Source organism: Crinia signifera, chromosome 2 (genome assembly GCF_055691185.1).
Source record: "Crinia signifera chromosome 2, ASM5569118v1, whole genome shotgun sequence".
NCBI lineage: Eukaryota > Metazoa > Chordata > Amphibia > Anura > Myobatrachidae > Crinia > Crinia signifera.
Window position 1 is genome coordinate 30,910,947 of NC_139218.1, and position 21,101 is coordinate 30,932,047.

General features: G+C 44.3%; 1 protein-coding gene across 2 annotated transcripts in view; it reads right to left on the bottom strand.

Moving 5' to 3' along the window:
* The window catches only part of C2H21orf91 (chromosome 2 C21orf91 homolog), a 41,820-nt gene that overhangs the window by 4,038 nt on the left and 16,681 nt on the right, over nt 1–21,101 (bottom strand). For both annotated transcript variants that reach the window (XM_083171874.1, XM_083171876.1), the window contains exons 3-4: nt 1,678–2,208; nt 498–560 (exon numbers count right to left, since the gene is read on the bottom strand). In XM_083171874.1, the coding sequence (XP_083028000.1) occupies nt 498–560; nt 1,678–2,208 (594 nt within the window). The remainder of the gene's footprint in view (nt 1–497; nt 561–1,677; nt 2,209–21,101) is intronic.

A 21,101-nucleotide genomic window follows, 5' to 3' on the forward strand; every position in this document is an offset into this window, starting at 1 on the left:
TGCCGACTTCCTGCCATTTAAATAAAAATGTTAAAGAACCAATGCATGTTGCTTTTGTCATTACGGATAGAGAACTTCTTTTGCATCTTCACAAAAGAAGATCCGGACTTAATTAAAAATGGCTACATGATGAAGCGAGGCTGGGAAGCATTTATTGAGAATTGCCGGCTGCTTTGTGAAACGGCTCTGCTTAGTAAAACATTCCACTTAATGCCGGTAAAGCTATTCTAGTTTGTACAGTGGAATCTAAAAATAAGGCTCTAATACAGTCAAACCCTGATAAGCTTTACTGTAACCTATACTTATCCGGCAACTCAGATTACTGCACAAAGCATTGTAGTGTTGTGCAGTCCTAGTTGACATATTGATTTAACGCCAAGTAATTCCTTACAGCAATATTTCCAAATTAAAAAAAGAGAGAGAGAGAGAAAACGAATACCCTGGTCTCTCCCTACTATCTCCAGAGAAAACGCCAGTCATTTGATATTGAGACTTACCTTGTATTTGCCGTTGGAGATGTTCATTTAAATGTCCCAGTTCTTCTCTGCTCATCAAACTCACTAGAAGTGGTAGGGGGATGGGAAAAAAAAAAAAAAAAAATCAATCAATGGTGCCATGGCAACAGGAGTTCAATTTTTAGAAGGCCCTTTCACATTGCACTGGATCCAAGTTATTTGAGCGAAACAGGACCGGATTAAGGCCTGTGGGTGCCCTGGACAACAAAATTGCAGTATGGACATAGGCTGAAGGGTAATGCCACTGAGGAATCTATTGCCACAGCAAGGAGTGGAGTTGGGCAGGGTGGGGTGCTGGATGTTACTATGGGCCTTATTCTAGTTCACTCTGACAAAATCCTTCTTAGATGGACAAAGCCATGTGCACTGCAGAGGGGCAGATGTTACTTGTGCAGAGAGAATTAGATTTGGGTGGGGTTTTACTTCAAAGTAAGATCTATATCGCAGTGTAAAAATAAAGCAGTCAGCATTTTACCTGCACAGAAACAAAATAACTCACCCAAATCTAATTCTCTCTGCACATGTTACATCTGCCCCCTGCAGTGCACATGGTTTTGTCCGTCTAAGAAGGATTTTGTCAGAAAGAGTGAACTAGAATAAGGCCCATTGTAACAACTGGGTTGTTATTTATTTATAGGTTTGTTCCTTCATTTAATGGAGACCAAAAAAAAATTAATGTAATTTCATTCTTTGTCTTCAGGAAAATAAAAACCACCAGCTAAATATTTAATTAGAACAGCAATCAAAAAAAAAAAACAACAACAACAGATTTGTTCAGCAGCCATTGCATTGATTAAGGCCCTTTCCTAGATGGCATATTTAACATATAACACACAGTATTGTATTTACTACAGACTTAACTTTTAGCCAATCGTCTGTGTACAGAATCAGTCACTGCCGATTTGTCTTACTGTCAATCACGAGTAGCATTGTGACAAAGCAAACATCTTAAGGCGGTTAAAGAAGGCTGAAAGGCACCACAGCAGATGTGACCTTGTGGTGTCCTCTGCATTATTAGGGGAACACTACTAAGGACGACGGCAATGGCTGCAGGGACTGCATAATGCAGGCATTTAAAACTAAAATGGGGCTGTGCACTGTCATACACCGATGACTCAATGAGAACAATAAAATGATAGAATAATGCAAACACTAAACATACCTTCCTCCTTATTGTAATGCTGGTGATTTCTCTGAACAGTAGCTCCAGACTGGAGGTTGGAGGTATCCGCTTCATGTTCTTTGCATCCACTAGGCCACAAACTGCTATGGCGAAATGCGTTGTTGGCGTTCTCCAGCACTCTCATGTTGAAATCTCGGTCAGTGTCTTGATCTAAGATTCCTTGTCCACATCCGGAGAATCCGCAAGCTCCGGCATTCAGCCACTTCTCTGAGTACTTGGGAACCTGCAATTCATTCTGGGGATGCAGACTTCGGTCATTTAGATGTCGGAATTTATAAAGCTTGTGCGGAGAGGGTTTGGAACAGTCTGAATCTGAGTATAATTCTTTATTTTGTGCATATTGAACAATCCAGTTTATTTTTTTGCTTAAAATTGTTTTGACCCCCTCATAGGGACTCTTGACCAGCTTTGACCGAGGACAGTCCTGGTTTGCAATTTGGTGATATTTCTCGAAACAATCCTTATGACCTCGCAAAGACCTGCTGTGTAGAAGATCTGACCTTGCGATACCTAAAAGACAAATCAGAGCAAAATAAATAAGACATCAAAAGCTAAAAACAATAATTGACCAGTGGAACAGAAGAACAATTGTGCAATTTATTTTTAACGTCTTACTATAAATAAGAAACATAAAATCACAAAGGTAGAATAGTATATAAACAATTACTAACAAATACCAGGTAGGTCCAGCATAAATGAGTTCTCAAACTCGGTTGTAGGGACCACACAGAGGTCACGTTTTCCAGGTCTCCAGTAGGTGCACTGTGCATCACCAACTGTCAAATTTTAAAAATCTGCAGGTGACTTGGAAAAAAGGCACTGGGTCGGATTATGGGACAGAGTTTGAGAACCTGTGCACTAGTTAATTAACCATACTGGACGGCTGAAGAGGTGTGGTGCTTGTTTCACACACATCGCTACTTCTAAGATATGTCCCTGATGATACTTGTTATCTGAAACGCGTTGCACGGAAGCCATCACAAGGATTTAAGGTGACTTTGCTCCAGGTGCCCAGACCTGTGCCATTTGTAGTGGTGCCATGCTACTTGCCCTGGACTATAATGCTTTATTAACATAGCCCAACAGACCACAGAAAAAGGAGGAGAGACGAAAGGGTATTACCCTATCCTAGAGTGTATGGCATTTTGTATCCTATTTGTTTTGTGAATAGTCTTCTCATTTTATTATACCGTATTTAATCTTTTTATCTTCAGGTCATATAGCCAACAAGATTTGAGGACATTTTCCTAAAGATTAAGTGCCAGTCCTTACCCACACCTCTTGATGTGCTAAGCTTATGTCTCAACATGGGTATTTTTATCCATCTTGTAGTTAAGGGAACTACTGGACTCTGGATTAATTTGAACAACTTTTCATTCCCATCATCTATACCACAGGTTTTCAAAGTCGGTCCTCAGACTTTGCTGGTCTCCTCACAGAGGCAAGTGAAATAATTATCTCCACCGGTGTCTCTTTTAAAAAAGTGTCGATCAGTAATGAGTGCACCTTTCGGGTAAATGGAAAATGTGAACTGTGAATAGTCTGAGGATGGAGTTTGAGAACCGCTTATCTATACTATTTAATTGTAAGAGTATAGCAGTGATGTATGGGACATTATTGCTGACTTTTACTCTACTCTGTATCATTGCTTAGGCTGAACTGACGTAAGCCCGTCCTATGCAAGCCATTACCAAGCGGCCATTTTTATTTTTACTGAAGGTAACACCAATCCATGTATATGGAGGTTAAATATCAGCCTTCCAAAAAGTAAAGAAGTTGCCCACAGCAACCAACTTCAAGGTAGCATCTATAAAATGACATTCTTTAATAGGATAGGAGAAAAGGTTCTCTGCTATGAGCAACTTTACAATGGATACAGGACTATATATCCCGCACAATGCGAGACAGTAACTTTCTAAAAATAAAAATTGGGGTGTTGTCCATAGCAACCAGATTCCATAATTTCTCCACTGTAATCTAGAAATTGATAAGCAAAATCTGATTGCGATGGGCACCACCACCACATGTCTGTTTTAGACGCTTTATTAAAACCATGCCACAGTGGGAGAAATATAAAGCTTTTTGCACTACCGCTGTGCCCACTTGCCACAATATATTGCCATGATAAATGTTGTGGCATATTATGTAACAAGAGCAGGAACAGTCTGACACACATCCGGAGTATGGATTGGTCTTGCTGGCGACTTGGAAAGCAATTAGCTCTACCCTACTGACCTTGAATATAGTCAGTTAATAACTAAAGACAGAATGCAAAGAATAATATTACACAGACTCAGAATATACCACAATACCAAAGGAATGAAGGTCACATGTATTACTAGTTAAATAACCAAGCAGTAAAGTGGGAAGTGTCCTGGTTCCACATATAAAGCCAACAGCACAATAATTAAAAGATCATTTATGGCGTTTATCCTCTCATACACTTATGCACATAGGGCGGGATGCACCAACATCCGCGGAACTTCTTTGCCGCACATCGCCGGCTACCGCAGAAATAATTATTGAATACATACTAGCATATGCAATAATTATTACAAACGACAGCTCTTCCTCCCTCCATGGACCCTTACCGGGCTGCTGCTGCTGCTCCGCCTCCCTGCACCCAAAAGCGGCGCAGGGAAGAGGAGGTCACTGGTCCGGGCAGCACAGCAGGAGCCTGCCCGGACACAGGTGAGGGGGAGAAAATCGGTGGGGGTCATGCGGGTTGGGTAGGGACGCCAAGGGAAGCCCATCGGCTTCTATGGGGTTACGCCAGCTAGAACTGGGGTAACCCCCCCCGCAGCAAAGCCCCGGAGGTAGGCCTGGCGCTGCATATGAAAATGCAGTAAAAACCCAGAAAACAGGGTTTTTCCTGCATTTTCTGGTTAGTGAATCTTGCCCTAAGCAATATTTCAAACAATATCGTTCATTTTAGTCCTTCTGAGCAATATTGTGCCCCACACAAATGGTTAGCGATATGCTCATTATCATTAACAATGTGTGCTCCCTCACATAGTTAACGACCCCCACTCCTATTATGGTGTTTGCAGCCTGCTCAATGTTGACTTTATCGTCAAAGCATGCTGTCAGCAGGGCCAGGTCAGATCAATACTGTTCAGCATGTACGCAAAATCATTAACCCAGACTTACTGCCGATATAGTGTGTACAGATATTTAGTGTGCATGCCTTAATATCGATACTGAAGTGCATCCCCTGGGTTGTTCATGACCCTCCCAGTCTTCTGTACCAGCAGCTCAATCTTGACTATTTTGTCATCGACTGCATGATCAGTGGGGGAGCCGATAAGGTCATTGAATGATATTGTTCAGTGCTTATGAACTATATATTGCTTGCCATGAGTTCAGCGGGATATCGTTGATGATAAAGTTTGTAAACGATCTCGTCTAGTGCAAAGGTTTCCAAACACGGAACTCAAGGCACCCCAATGGTCAATGGTTTAAGTATATCTGTGGCTCAACCCAGATGGTTAAATCAAACGGGCTGTGGTAATTATTAAGTCACCTGTGGCTAAGCATGGATACACCCAAAACCTGGACTGTTGGGGTTCCATGAGGACCAAGTTTAGGAAACTCTTGTCTAGAAGGTATTATTTCTTCAGATATCACCTTGTGGCATCCAACATAACAGTTTCAACACCTTACTTATTAAAACAAGATCTTCAATATAAGCAGTTTTACATTTCTCAATGCAACAAATATGGAAATTACCAGAATTTAATTGAATGAACTGAAAACTACATAAGAGCCTGCTGTTATCATCCATATTTACCATTATAGAGAGCTTTTACGCCCTATAAGAATTTTGGCTGACCGTTCTCCATTTTAAAATACCAAGCTTCATACCTGGACATCTGGGGTGAGATGTAATAGGATGAGAGATTCAGAAAATGAGAGATTTGGTAAGAAATCTCCAGTTTTTTAAAACAGCAATTATTTACACTGCAAAAGAAGTTTGATTTGGTAGTGTAAATGACTGCCGCTTTAAAAAAACTGGAGATTTCTTACCAAATCTCTCACTTTTTGAATCTCTCATCCTATTACATTTCACCCCTGGAGTCTTACAGCTCAAGTTCCTATTGACAGACCTCGCTTCATTGATATTATATACAGAAGGGGAAATATATTCTCTGCAAACTTAAAATTCAGGCTTTGGTAAAATAATTTTTTTATCCTTCAGGAGTATTAGAGGTAAATGGGTTTTATTTTCTTCCCCCTCTCTCTCTGCTATTCGGCGCTTGCAAAAGAAAAAAAAAGCGTGGCGTTTGGGACTTAAGACTTTCAAATATTCTAATTTTTAAAGACGTTCCTCTTACAAGTGGTGTTCAAAAAGCAGGTAGGACTGCAGACGTGAGATAGGATATAGGATTGATTTAATTTCATGCTTATTAGCTGATTTTGCAAAGGAGCTGAAATTCTTGACAGCAGGGACGAAGGACGTGAAACATCTGACGGGGAGGGATAGAAAGTAAAAATTAGGTCACTCCGGCATCTACAATGAAAACGACGGTGTATCAAAACTGCAGCCCGAATACATTGATCCTTTAAGTGCCACCGTTGCGGTGAGAGATCCTCAAAATATCCGCTAAAAATGCAAGCGTCGCTCACAGCGCCTGTCCTTTTTTTGGACGCAATATTTAACTAATCTTCAATGAATTGACTTGGTCGTATTGGTATGTATTTATACTAAAAGAACAGTCAGTGAATATTTTGAGGATCTCTCTCAGCAACATTGAACCTCAAAGGGTTAACATTGTTTTATCCTAAGCAGGATACAAGTGTACTCAAGGCACTGGAGTGAAAAGTTTCGTAGCTACTATATAAGCATATGGGTCAACCTTTTGATGTCATCCTTCCCATTGTCGACCTTACCAATGTCGGGTGTCGATCTAAGGCCGGTCAACCTTCAGTGATCAACCTGTCGACCTTAATAGGGTCACCCTAATAACCGTATCCCCTATATAAATAGAAAACTTTTCCACATTATTTCATACTTGCCTACTTTTGATTTCACCTCTCCGGGAGAAGCCCAGAGAGGCAACACGCCAGAGGGCGGGGACAAGGCTGACCACTTGGCTCCACCCCCAAATGCCGGAAAACACAGTGATTCGTGGGCCGTGGAGAGGGGTGGGGCTTTAATGACGCGAAATGCCACGATTGCATCATTAAAGCCCCGCCCCCTCACCGCAGACCCGCGATTAATGGTAATTAAAACAGGGGGCAAGGGGGTCTCATCACTAGAAAGCGGGAGACTCGCCCACCTTCCCGGGGGGCCGGGAGAAGGACCCGATTTTCGGGAGGCTCCCGGCCATTCCGGGAGGGTAGGCAAGCCTGCGTTATTTTTAATACTGCAGGAGGGCAGATGTAAGTCAGCAGGTTCATGTCTCCTAAACACGGAATACGCCTTAAATTCTGGAATAGGGATGATGAATCCAAAAGAAGGTTCTGGATTCTGAGGTATGGATAAAATGCGCAGTGCTACCCAGATAGAAGCCTAAACACTGTGGAATTGTTCTTTTAAATAGACCAGCAGCTGGCAGATTCCTGACTGAACCAGTCAGCTGGGATACAAACTTATGTGCTAAATTGGAAAAGGAAGCAGGATCGGGAGAAAAAAAAAAAAAGTAGTTTCTCTACTGAGCATAGATTTAAGCCGCGGGCATGAAATGTGCATCTCCAGCTCAGAGCATACTGCTAAATTATTATACCAGGGGCTTACGCAATACTTATATGGGCAATGGACGAGGCACGCAGGAGCAGCTGGCAACTTCACTGCCTTCGACCCCCCCCCAGCTGAACAGCTTCTAAATAGGGATACATTCAGAACTTCACATAAGCCCCTCTCTACTGTACAGGGCCGCACAAAGTTTCATCTGCCGTTTATTGTAAGAATTAGATCTTACTCATGCCACTAAAAAGTACAATAGTCCTTAAGATACAGGTCGAGTCTCCCGTATCTGTAGATCTCATCAGAAATATTCCAAAAACCATGGATTGTTTTTTTTTTTCAGAATGTTTCAGATTTGTTTTTTGTAGTCCCCCCGCCCCTTTTTTCTTCATGTCCATGGCAGCCTTCAGGATCTTCTTCAGCGGTCCCAGGAGTGCACTGCGCTGGTGATGTCACCGGCGCGCCCGCAATGCACGCCTGGCACCGCTGAAGAGGATCCTGAAGGCCTCAGTGGATGCCAGGGAACACTGTGGACACCGGGGGACCCTCCGGGCACCACCAGGGGACCAGGTAAGTATTAAAAAACAAAATTTTAAAAACCGTAAATATCCCTTATGCAAAATTCTCGTTGTCCCGATGATTTTGGATAAGGAATACTCGACCTGTATAGTGTGCGATCATTTCCTGATACATAAAAGGAAGATTCCCCCAATCCCTCTATAGTCTTAGAAGCTTTACTAAATTTACCCCTTAGTTTTGATCAATATTACATATGTGATATTACAATGGTATTTTAATTATTGTTTACTACGGTTATAATGAAATCAGTTGGCAATAATAACTAAGTATTATTGGTTATACAAGTCAAATTTTTTTTTTTAAGGATCATCTCCAAGCAATGCTGCATATATCGCTATTCTTTAAATAATAAATAATTTTTGGGGGGGATAAATGGCCTTTTAGGTTATACACTGCCTCATGTAAAAAAGAGACAAGTCTCCTTTGCTGGATCCAAAACCATTGCAAGAGGCCAACTCTTTTATTTACTTATTTATTAACCGCAGCGCTTTAAAGAGAATATTTGAACATTTTGATCGTGGGCATCGCAGGTAAAGAAATCGCGGGCATTGAATGCACTAAAAATCGGGTGCGACGCGATGCCCGCGTTTTCCCATAGGGAACAATGTTAAATGTCTCAATTGACCCGATTTTTCCATAGGAAACAATGTTAAATGGCCCACAGAGGCCAAATAGCCACCCTCAAGTGTGAAATGGCCCCCACAATTGTTAGCGCCACCCCACGAGCGCAGCGAGGGGACGCGGATACCTTCACAGGTAAACGCGTCCCTTCGCGGGCTTCACAGGTGCTCGCTGCGCTCGCCACACTATTCTATTCTCAACTCCACGCCGACCTGGATAGTGGGGGTATGAAAAGGTCGTAGGACGCGTACCGCCGCCCCTCGCGGGCTCGCCACGCTTTGGGTTCGCGTTGATCGTGGGGTGGCGTTAACAATTGTGGGGGCCATTTCACACTTCAGGGTGCCTATTTGGCCTCTGTGGGCCATTTAACATTGTTTCCTATGGAAAAATCGGGTCAATTGAGGCATTAAACAGGAAAATCGGGTCAATTGAGGCATTTAACATTGTTCCCTATGGGAAATCGCGGGCATCGCGTCGCACCCGATTTTTTAGTGCATTCAATGCCCGTGATGGGCGCCGTGCTAAGTAAAGAGTACCCAAACTCCGCACAGTTAGGGCCATGGTGGCTATCGAACCCATGACCTCAGCGCTGTGAGGCAGTAATGCTAACCATTACACTGTCCGTACTGCCATGGAAGCAAGTACGGAGGCTCACAGTACGTCCATGCGGATTCAATCAATGCGTATGATGACTGCAGTGCTGGAGGGTTCCCTGGAGCTTCATTTACTTCTCTCATTCAGTTCCGGTTTATTGAATAAAGCATAATAATATGTACACACTCATGCTGCAGTCACTGTCCTGGCTCCAGGTGGCAGTAGCAATCCCAGGAGAACAGAGTAACATGAGGAGACACTACAGGGGCATGCGACTCTCTAAAGACAAAGCAAACTGCTCTGGCCCTCAAACGTTTTATTAGCATATAATTCTGCTATGCAAAAAAAGGGATGCTTTGTGTCGCTAAGCAACACTCATTATGGAGCAGAATGGAGAAGGAGGGCGCCAAAAGTGGCAGAAAACCAATAAAGTGAACGGAGGATTCAGCGAAGCAGACAGTTACTGGGTTTAGCAACAGGAGCATAAGAAGTGTAATGCAAAGACAGTAACAAATAACCGCAACTTATATAGCAGTATCATTTATCTTTATCCTCCCAATGCTGTATGCGAAGCATGGAAGTAGGACGGCCAATCACAAGCCACAGAATTTGTTCGCTGCTCACCTCAGTCCCCATTATTTGACTGGGAAAATAATACATTTTGCTCCACTGCGCCGTCCTTTGAGGCCAGGAAATATTCGTAGGAAGACTAGGGATTAGACCAGGCATTCCCAACCACGGTCCTCAAGGCACACCAACAGTGCAGGTTTTGTAGATATCCATGCTTGAGCACAGGGGACTTAATTAGTATCTGAGGGATTCTGATTAAACCATCTGTGCTGAAGCCTGGATATCACAAAAACCTGCAGGACCGTGGTTGGGAATGCCTGGATTAGACCCTTGCTTTGGCACTCCCGCAGAACTGACCAGTAGCTGCCTCTCTCGACCTTAAATACATCTGTAGCCGTACTGCATCAGACGACACAAGACTTGTACATCGGTACTTCGCACATTTGCCATTAATGTGTTGAGACCTGAACCAGGCCCATTATGGGAAGGTGAGAAGTCCACATTAAGATCTCACGGAAATGCAACACAGAATTACAAACTTAATGGCGGTTTGTATCTGCCTGCTACCCCAATGGTTTATGTACAAATCAGATGATGGGAGAGTTGCGTATGCGGTGGAGCTGTCCTGTGCTTGCGTACAATCGGCACCCGTGATCTCTCACAGGCAAGTCAAGCTGTAGCACTTGGGAGACTGCAACCGGGATGTCCTACAGCTACAGGACGGAGTCCAACGTCTGTGTCATCGGGTGCAGACATCATGGACCTGGCTGACCAGTTCTGATGCAATGTGATCCCATGCTGGGTCTTCAGATACATCACTCAGAACGGTCTCAGAGAGGAACACGCTGTAATTTTTACCAACAAATGGGGTCTGGTTGCTTGCTTAACATTGCGTTTGTGCATTATTGTACATAAGATTCTAGTCTTTACGCTCCATCAAGTGACATTAATCCGGTATAGGCAGAGCAGCTGTCACTGCGCTTAAAATCACACTCTCTTAAAGCTTTCATTACTCTTAAGAGAAAAAAAAAAGTTTTACATCATTAGCATTATTTCTTCTTCTTTTTTTTCTTAGATTCACCAAATTTGTCCCCTTCCTCCAGCTGAGCAGAGGACTCCTGCTGCCAGATACATACACTTCGGGGGTCGCCTGACTGAATAATTGGCAAATAAATGCTTAGTTTCCCATACTACAGAATTAGAATGCACACGCACCTCTTGACTGTGGCCTTTATTCAGATCTGGGGCGGGATGTACTAAGGGTAAAATGCGGTAAAACCCCAGTTTTAGCGCATTTTCCTATGCATTAAAACCCAGCCGCCTTGTTACCGCAGGGAAGGGTATCGCCACCTTTGGGTGGCGATACCCTATAGAAGCCTATGGGCTTCTTTCTGCCGCCCGACGCCTCCGCCGCAAACCCGCCGACCCCCCTCTACCCTCCCTCTGGGTTACCTGGTCCAGGTCCTCCTGGACCCGGAAGATAAGCCCTTCCTCCCCCTAGTAATGCAGCCGGACGTCCTTCTGGCTGCAGGGGGGAGGAGGCGGCACCGGGGACAGCCTGCTTAGCTGTCCCCGGCGTGAGGGGAGAGCCAGGCGGCAGGGAGGTGACGGAGCCCCCCAGAGTACAGGTATCGCGCGGGGGGGGTGTGTGTGTGTGTGTGTGTGTGTGTGTGTGTGTGTGTGTGTGTGTGTGTGTGTGTGTGTGTCTCCTTCACCGCATCGCGATGCCAGCCGCATATGTTAGTACATATGCGCTGGCATCGCGGCGGACAGCCGTTGATGTATATGAATACATCCTGCCCCTGATCACAAATTTGTTTGGAAAATGGGCAAAATCATGTGCACTGCAGGTGGGGCAAAAGTAACATGTGCAGAGAGAGTTCGTTTTGTGCGAGTTATTTTTTTTCTGTGCAGGGTAAATACTGGCTGCATTATTTTTACACTGCAATTTAGATTTCAGTTTCAACACACCCCACACAAATTTAACCCTCTCTGCACATGTTACATCTGCTCCACCTGCAGTGCACATGGTGTTGCCCATTTTCCAAACAAATTTGTACTGAGCTCAGATCTGAATAAGTGCCTGTGTGAGGACTCTAGAAGTACAGAACAGCCTGTTAAACACTCTCAGTCAACAAGACAAAAGGGCATCCATACTGTTCCAAGTTCAAGTTAGCCCCGTAACAGGCTGTGAGCAGTTAGGTGAAGCCTTGGAGAGAGGTAAACTAGAGCAGTTTCTCTAAGTAACCATTCAGCTTCTAACTAGAATTTCAAAGCCTGTGGGCCACACTGCTGTGGTTAGGTGGAGCATTTTACGATACGCCACAGCACAGCAGGCGGCTTACATCCAAGATGTAGGACACATCTGTATGCATCAAAACTTGCAGGCAGATATACTAGAGTGATAAAGGTACCAACCAATCTGCTCCTAACTGCCTTGTTACAGGTTGTGGTTGAAAAATGGGAGCTGGTTGGTACTTTCTCTGTCTACATACACACAGTGCTATTTTGCAGCAGGAACTAAAATAAAGTTTTGTTTTTTTCTTCTATCTATATATCGATATAGGTTTTTGTAAATCCCTCCCAGAGTTCCTCAACCTATTTTCCAGAAAAATAGTACTGCATACACATAGCCCTGTGCCAGATAAATAACCCTGCAGGTCACTTCAGGGGGCGGGGCCAAACCGTCTCACCATTAGGCCCTGCCCCAACACAGGGAAACAACTACAAATTTGTGGCTCTGCTCTGAGTGGGCGGAGCTAAATTACACAAGTCCTGTCATTTAGCCCTGCCCCCTTCCTGCAGCTCTAAAATGGACTAATCATCACACCATCCTGTCTGTGAAGTATGTGGGAGAGCCACCTACTCTTCCCGGTACTGTGGAGGACAATACTTAAAATTGTGAGCCTCCTGTAGTTTCCTGGACGGTAGGCAAGTATACTATTAGTGAGTATTGAAACCGGATGGCACATAACCAGGTCTGCTTGATATATAAATCCCTTGGAGTCTCACTTTAATAAAAATGCATTCATAAAATTAAAAGCTTAATTTCAACCAGACAACGCAGGTGAATAAACTTTCCTGCATTACTGTATAAAGTGATAAAGATCAGAGAAGGTGGATTCACCGGGCGCACTGCCGTGTGCTGTATCGCTGCCTAGGAGTCACATGATCCCCCCACCAGACAAGGGGATTATGTACTACCGTACGCCATGCATTACTGGATCAAGTGCTTCTGTTCAGTTAGATAATTAATACCAAACAAAACAAAAAGCTGTGCAAGGATTCTAAAGACCTTTTGGGGTAATTATTGTGGTTAGGTTGCACAGCAACAAAACATAAAATTGCTGAAATAAAATAAATGGACGTCTTTGCAACCCTTTTGGTCTAAAGCCAAGAACTTGTGGCTTTACTGTAAAGAAACTTGTTGGGGCAGGTACCTTTAATTACATATATTCTGAAAGAAAGCAAATCGCTGAGCTGAAGACTCAATGGAAATACATTCTAGCTTATAATATTTACTCCTGCTGCACCCACTGCCTGCGATTTTCGGGATCCTCCCGACCATAGTTGCCTCCCCTCCTGCATTCTGCACGAGACTCTATGAAATAGCAGCAATCTCCCTCATGTCACCTAGCCCGCATTACACGGTTACATCATAGTTACCTCCCCTCCTGCATTCCGCAGGAGACTCCCTGACATAGCAGCAATCTCCCTCATGTCACCTAGCCCACATTACACGGTTACATCATAGTTACCTCCCCTCCTGCATTCTGCAGGAGACTCCCTGACATAGCAGCAATCTCCCTCATGTCACCTAGCCCACATTACACTTTTACATCATAGTTACCTCCCCTCCTGCATTCTGCAGGAGACTCCCTGACATAACAGCAATCTCCCTCATTAGTCTAGCAATCTCCCTCATGTCACCTAGCCCACATTACACAGTTACATCATAGTTACCTCCCCTCCTGCATGAGACTCCCTGACATAGCAGCAATCTCCCTCTCTCCCTCATTAGTCTAGCAATCTCCCTCATGTCACCTAGCCCACATTACACGGTTACATTTTTGGGGAAAAAGAATGAGAGATCAATACTTTTACATTGAATAATCAGCACTTTAGCAAGTACAGTAGCTCTTACTAACTGCTTTGGGGCTCATCTACATTTGGATCTAAGTCATTTTAAAAGATTCCTCTCAGATGTAGCAGTACACACCCATGCTTCTTGGTTCCATGTTCACAATATATCTTTAAACAATCTCTCCATATATGAAACTGGACACGCCCCCTCAAAAGCGGCTCTGTGCAAAATTTTACTACTGACTATAATTTCCCTGAAACTAGTTTTCAAAAGGCAATTATGCTCCCGGCCATTTTGGGAGCGTAGGCAAATACGAGGTACATGCACACAAATTCAATCTAGGGTAATTTTTTAGAGAGCCAATTAACCTGCCAGCATATACAGTATTTAGATTGTGGGAGGGAACCAGAGTACCCAAAGTATACCACAGGGAGAATATACAGACTCTGCTCAGTAAGAGCCATGGTGGGAATTGAACCCATGACCTCAGTGCTGTGAGGCAGTAATGCTAACCACTATACCATCCGTGCTGCCCATGTATTAGCTCCCCCTTTATTTTCTAAATGTTGGAAGTTATGTAACATTGAGTGTATTCAGGATTCATATCTGAAATTCTTCATTTTGGGGTTTATTTATTCATTAATGGGAGATTTGTCAAACTTTCTGTAACTTTGCTGCTTTTCCCTTAAATGACAGGGCTCATTTGGTAAGAGCATAGATGCTCAGTGTAGTGAGTGCTACTAAACTTGAGTTTCCGGGTCGGCAAGTGTCCCTGGGTGTTTGCAGTAATTGTGCTGGCATCATCCGAGGGATGCATGAGTACTCAGGTGTGGCGTCAGCATCTGTGCAGCCTGACATATAGCCAGAAACAAAAACAAGGCATAAAAAGCACTGACGGCGTAAGAAACTTCGGGAAGCCAGCTCCGCAGTACTTCACTGCTGCTGCAGAAGTAGTAGTTTCAGGCAAGAAAAAAAAAAAAGGTACTTGTGTACTTTCACGGCTCCCATCGCATGCCAAATGTAGTGGCATGCGATGGGATGCAATGCAGATTTTAAGCAATTTTTTAAAAAATTGCATGCGATCGCATCGCATGCGATTGTTAACAGAAATGCATCCAAATGCATTGAAATTAGTATCAAACATGTTCAATGGCCCCAAATGTCATTTTTGAGGCTGTACCACCCCCACTATCAACGCAAACCCGAAGCGTGGCGAGCCCGCAAGGGGCGGCGGTACGCGTCCTACGACCTTTTCATACCCCCACTATCCACGTCGGCGTGGAGTTGAGAATAGAAAGTGTGGCGAGCCCGAAGCGTGGCGAGCGCAGCGAGCCCCGCGAGGGGACGCAGACACCTGTGAAGCCCGTGAGGGGACGCGTATACCTGTGAAGGTATCCGTGTGCGCTCGCCACGCTTCGGGCTCGGTGGCTCGCTGCGCTCTCCACACTTTCTGTTCTCAACTCCACGCCGACGTGGATAGTGGGGGGTATGAAAAGGTCATAGGACGCGTACCGCTGCGCTCGCCACGCTTCGGGTTCGCGTTGATAGTGGGGGTGGTACAGCCTCAAAAATGACATTTGGGGGCCATTGAACATGTTTGATACTAATTTCAATGCATTTGGATGCATTTCTGTTAAAAATCGCATGCGATGCGATTTTTTACTATACGATGGACATCGTGGGAGCCGTGATTGTACACAAGTACCAAAAAAAACAATTGGGAGTCTTTCCCGTTCTTCTTGTCCTCGATTTTAGACAAGTATAGCCCCGTACACACTAGCTGACAGGGGCCACGATAGATCAGCCGCCGATATCATTCGGTCAACATCACCGGGACACACTAAACATGCAGTTCGCTTGGCTATATTGTTAAATTGACCTGCATGTTTGCAAGACATCAATAACCGTTAACGACTTGCAGCAGCACGCATTGTTAACGATATTAATAATTGTACACACTAGATGATATTGTGTACAGTGTCATTCAGAAGCCTCTTTCTGAGCAATATTGTTCACAATATCGCCTAGTGTGTATGGGGCAAACGTCTTAAGGCCTCCATACACTATGCGACTTTTCCGAGCGGAGAAGTCACATACGATGCCGTGTGAACCGATAGATCGTATGCGGTCCTTCTGCATATGATATATAGTATGTGATCCCGTTCCCCACTGTCGGGAGGAGGGTTGAGTTAGAGGTCAGACATGCAGCAGGTCCGACCCCCTGACTCCGATCCGATGTGCACGGGACCGTGCTTCGGATTGGTTGTCAAACCCCCTCCTATCTGACCATTTTTCATACAATTTCTTTGCCCGATCTGTCGGAATCGGGTGAAAGCGTCCAAATCCGACAAGTTTACGAGGGCCTTTTGAGCCAGACTTAAGTGTTGACCCTAAATGAGAAGAAATGGATATACAAAGTTGTGTAAAATTTGTGTTTTATTTGCCGCTTTTCACATATGGCCTATAGATTGTAAGCTTCCAATCAGGGCCCTCCTACCTCTAAATTGGTTTGCTACTACCCAGTTTGTTTTATCACGGTTTCCAATCGTAAAGCGCAATACAATATTCTGCGCTATATAAAGAAACTGTAAATAAATAAGCCACTGAAATTAAAAGTTAGTAAGTTATCTGGGCAATCAAGAACACAGAGGCAATTATTGCAGCAGTATAAAAAAGGTTTCTGTAAATAGGTTCAGATACTTAAATTTTGCTCCAGGAAACCGGTAATTGAGTGTTAATAATAGCACATTGGATCACTATAATTTCAGTTTAAATCAGTAGTCTACTGAAGGATACAGATTGTATGACACAGAAGGAAATGCTTATATCTGATTGGCCAATTATTACAGCACACCTGCCCCTATTATTAAATATGGTGCAAAAGATCCCGTGCACCCAGCGTCTTTTTCTCTAAAATGTGCCCCTTAGTTGCACTGTGACACAAAAACAAGTTCACATTGCTGCACCGATTAATTTGATATGTGACACGTGTACATCTGTGAGTGAACGTGTCTGAATCTGTGTATGAAATGCTACGAAGCGGTCACCGCGGCTGTTTCTGCAGGTGGGGCAGATGTAACATACGCAGAGCGAGTTAGATTTGGGTGAGGTGTGTTCAAACTAAAATCTAAAGTACAGTGTAAAAATAAACCCGTCTAACATTTGTGAGCTACACGCAGAAGCAGCCAGTATTTACCCTGCACAGAAACAATATAAATTTGCTTCCATTGCATGGCAACATTGTGTGCACCGGACACAAAGTTACATTATTTTTTCTTTACTGAATCTGGATCTGAGTTGCGTTTCACTGCGTTTGTGGTAGAGATAAGACGCCACAGCATACACGAAGGGCAATATACAATGGTATAGAACAGCAGTTCCCAACCTTTTTTTCTCTCTCTGCATAAACTGATCCTAGAGAGGTGGTGGAACTCATTACCCCCCCTGCCTCTGCCCAAGCCCCCCTCCCCTGCATGAAAAAGGGCATGGCTACAAAAGTAGCACAATCGCATTCTCATTACACCACATGTAGTGTCCCTAATTCACTTTACATGACACAGTAGTGCCATGTTATTCCCACATTTGCAGTGCCGCTTATACACATGCAATGCCCACATTTGCAGTGCCACAATCTCCAATTGGCTAGCGGATAGAACCACAATGCAAAAGCTGTCAGTATTGTCCCCGTAGCTGCCGGAACGGTTCCGCTTCCAAATAGAACTGTCTGTTGTGGCCCACTTTAAGCCCTACCCGTACCCATACTTGCCTACTTTCAAAGTTTCCTCTCCAGGAGAAGCCCAGGAAGGACACGGTCACCAGAACTTCGGGGGGTGGGGCCTGATGTAGACGTCATCTTTGCATATTAGGTGCTATTTGCATATTTAGACCCTCCCCTGAAAAGCCACAAACCACGGTAATTTAACGATGCGGCCGGGGTGCTGCGAGGGCTCCTGCAGAATCCGGAAGGACTGCCCTTATTTCCGGCTAATGCCTGTAGGATTAATGCCACTGCTACCTCTACCATGTCAGCGAGGGGCAGATGACCGCTAACGTCCGAGGGTTGCATGGGTAGCTCCCAGTGGATTGCTGACCGGGAAGACGGAACCAGAAATGATGCAATGCGATTTGTCGCCATGGCAACGGGAGACTTCTTCTACCATTACCAATATTACTGTATGTTCAAGTATCCCCAACCGGTCTACAGACTACCCACAGTAGTACAAGTGCCCCAGGTTGGGAACCGCTGGTATAGAACATTTTAAAAACACATTTACAGCGGTTCTAGATTAGCATTAACAAAATTCACCCATATAAATCAAAATGATATTTTTTCCCTTCACATTTGTGGCCTTTAAAGTTCTAGATTTCTTTTGATGAAAGCGAGCGGTTTCTGTACAGTACCACACAGAAGGCAGAGCGCGGCTCTGCTGCACCGCGGGAAGAGAAACAGGGAACAACAAGACAAGCATCCGCCAAGTGAGACAGAACGCTTGGCTGTGGGAACATTACAGCGGTTAATGTGCTATGGTAAATGTTATCTCTGAAATAGAAAAACAAAGCTGCTAAATATTCCGCGGATAAAATCACTTTCATTTCCACAGGGTGAAGTTCTCCCAGCTCATTAGGTCTGCTCGGCGTAATGTACCCCTCTCTGGTTATTTCCTATTATACAACTTGATTACGCAGATTTGGAGATCACGCAGCAAAGGAGAGTGAAATTCCACTTTAGCTGTTCCCTTTCTGCACGTTATGAGCTACAAAATGGGATGTTTCACTCGAAGCCCAGATGTAATTGAATGTGAACACATTTGGAAGTGTTCTCCAAACTGGGATCTGGTAAATGGCATGTCTGAGCAAGAAAAGGCTTGTAACCTACTATACATAAGAGCACCGGGCTGCACCAATGGTTGCGATAGGCAAGTTCAGCAGATCGCTACCTGTATATATATATATATATATATATATATATATATATATATATATATATATATATATATATATATATATATATATATATATATATATATATATATATATATATATATATATATATATATATATATCAGGGTGGCTTGTCCATCCCTATAATGTAGGGCTGCCCATGGGAAATAGAATTACTGCTGGTGTCAACACACTGAGGTTTAGGGACTGATTCAGGGGTGGCGCAATATCCGCCTCAACTGCGGCTGTGGTGCTTCTACCGAGACTCCTTCAGTTGTGAGGCCATTGGTGATTGTTCCAGGCCTACTGAGGCACGCAATCTCCATCTGAACATGGCCACGGTCATCAGTGAAACTGCATTTTAAAAGCAGTTTCCACCAAGAAACACCCAGCAAAACTGCATCTGTGCACAATCTCAACTGGTGTCTTTCTGTGGTAACCATGCCCTAGATTTGTACCCCCAAAATGTTAGGGACTTGCCCAACTAATGAGGTCACTTGGACGCGGTGGGCCAGCCGTTACTTATGGCCATAACCATGTGAAGAACCTCGCTCAAAATGCTACATTTTATTGCAATGTTTATTATTAATAAATTGGGAGTTTGAGTTGTGCACCCGCAACCTTGTAGTACTGCCTTACTATGCAGCACTACATCTCCCTGTTATACAGAGGTGGGGTCCTGGGATGCACACCGGTAATGAGAGGTGCGACCCTGGGGAGACCTTTCGGTGGTACTGCATACAAAGACGGTTACAGGTGCACTATGCAGTACTACATCTCCCTGTTAGACAGAATGGTCAACACAGCCGGAACATCAGCACCATCATCGTGTCAGAACCAATATGTTGAGGCAAGAACGGTCGCCACCCTGGGAAACAGCAACAGGCGCTGGGGACACGTAATATAACTGCTGGGGCCGGCGGAGAGACCACATATGGCCACCATTTCTCTTCCTGCCCGTACACTAAACAATACAACCCAGCTATTCCCTCAGTGATTCTCTTTCCTGGTACTGTATACACATCCTGGTTCTACACAAATATACAGCATTCCCATCACTAGATCCTCAGGGGGTAACGGTGTAGGGAGCATCACATGAATACGCCGATTACGTGAGAGAAAATGTGAACTTTAGCTTTCCTAGAATATAAAGCAACGACAAAGCTGTGCAACAAGGATCTGTATAGGAATGTTACAGACATACAGAAAGCAGATGTACAGTGTGTGTCTAGACTGACCTATAAATGACGTTATCTACTTGTTTGCTAAACAGACCTTTTTTTTTTTAAAGACCTTGGAATTTACAACTCCCAAAATGAGCCACCTGTTCTTGGGAAAAGCCTCCTCAGACTTAGCGCTCCCAGGTGAAAGGTCATCCTCCCTGGATTACATACAACATGCGAGGTAGGAGGTCTGGATCTCTCGGGAGTAATACAAACAATTCACACTCCCATGAAACTGAACTAATCATCGCAGTAGCCCGACAATCCCAGGCAGGCAGACAGACAGCAGAAAATAGAAAGCAACATAAGGCGCACTGTACAGATTGTGTTGGCGGAGATTCAGCAACCTGCAAGATATACACATTCCTTGTAGATAAAGCACAGACGGTGTAATGGTTAACATTACTGCCTCACAGCAGTGCTGAGGTCATAGGTTAGATTCCCAACATAGCCCTAACTGTGTGGAGTTTGTATATTTTCCCCGTACTTACGTGGGTTCCCTCCGGGTGCTCCGATTTCCTCCCACAATCCAAAAATATGCTGGTAGGTTAATTGGCTCCCAATAAAAATAATCCAAGTGTGAATGTATGAGAGTGTACATGTGGTAGGGAATATAGATTGTAAGCTCCACTGGGGCAGGGACTGATGTGAATGTTCAAATATTATCTGTAAAGCGCTGCGGAATATGTTTGCGCTATATAAATAACTGCTAATAATAAAATCTTAAAAATAAAGAAATTCGGTACTTCCGGTGGGCGGCTAAGAGAAGTGGCCGCATTTTAGCTGAGCTCTCCGTGAAGGTTACCTGAAGCCTCGGTAAACAGCAAAAATACCGAACGCACAGGACCGACACAAGTATCCAGCAGTGCAGGAGATACAGGTGGACAAGAGGGAGACATCCCCGGCTCTCCACAGCACCTAACACCCCGGATCCCAGCGCTTGTAGAAGCGCGACGAGGAAAGCCGCCGCCATCTTGGGAGCGGCACGGCGCGAAAGACACAGCCGGCATCCTCACCCTCTGAACCGCACAGCAAGGAAAGTGACTCCCTGAAGGCTCCCGACGCACAGAGCAAACCTGGGCAGACGAGCGGAGGCTATCGATCC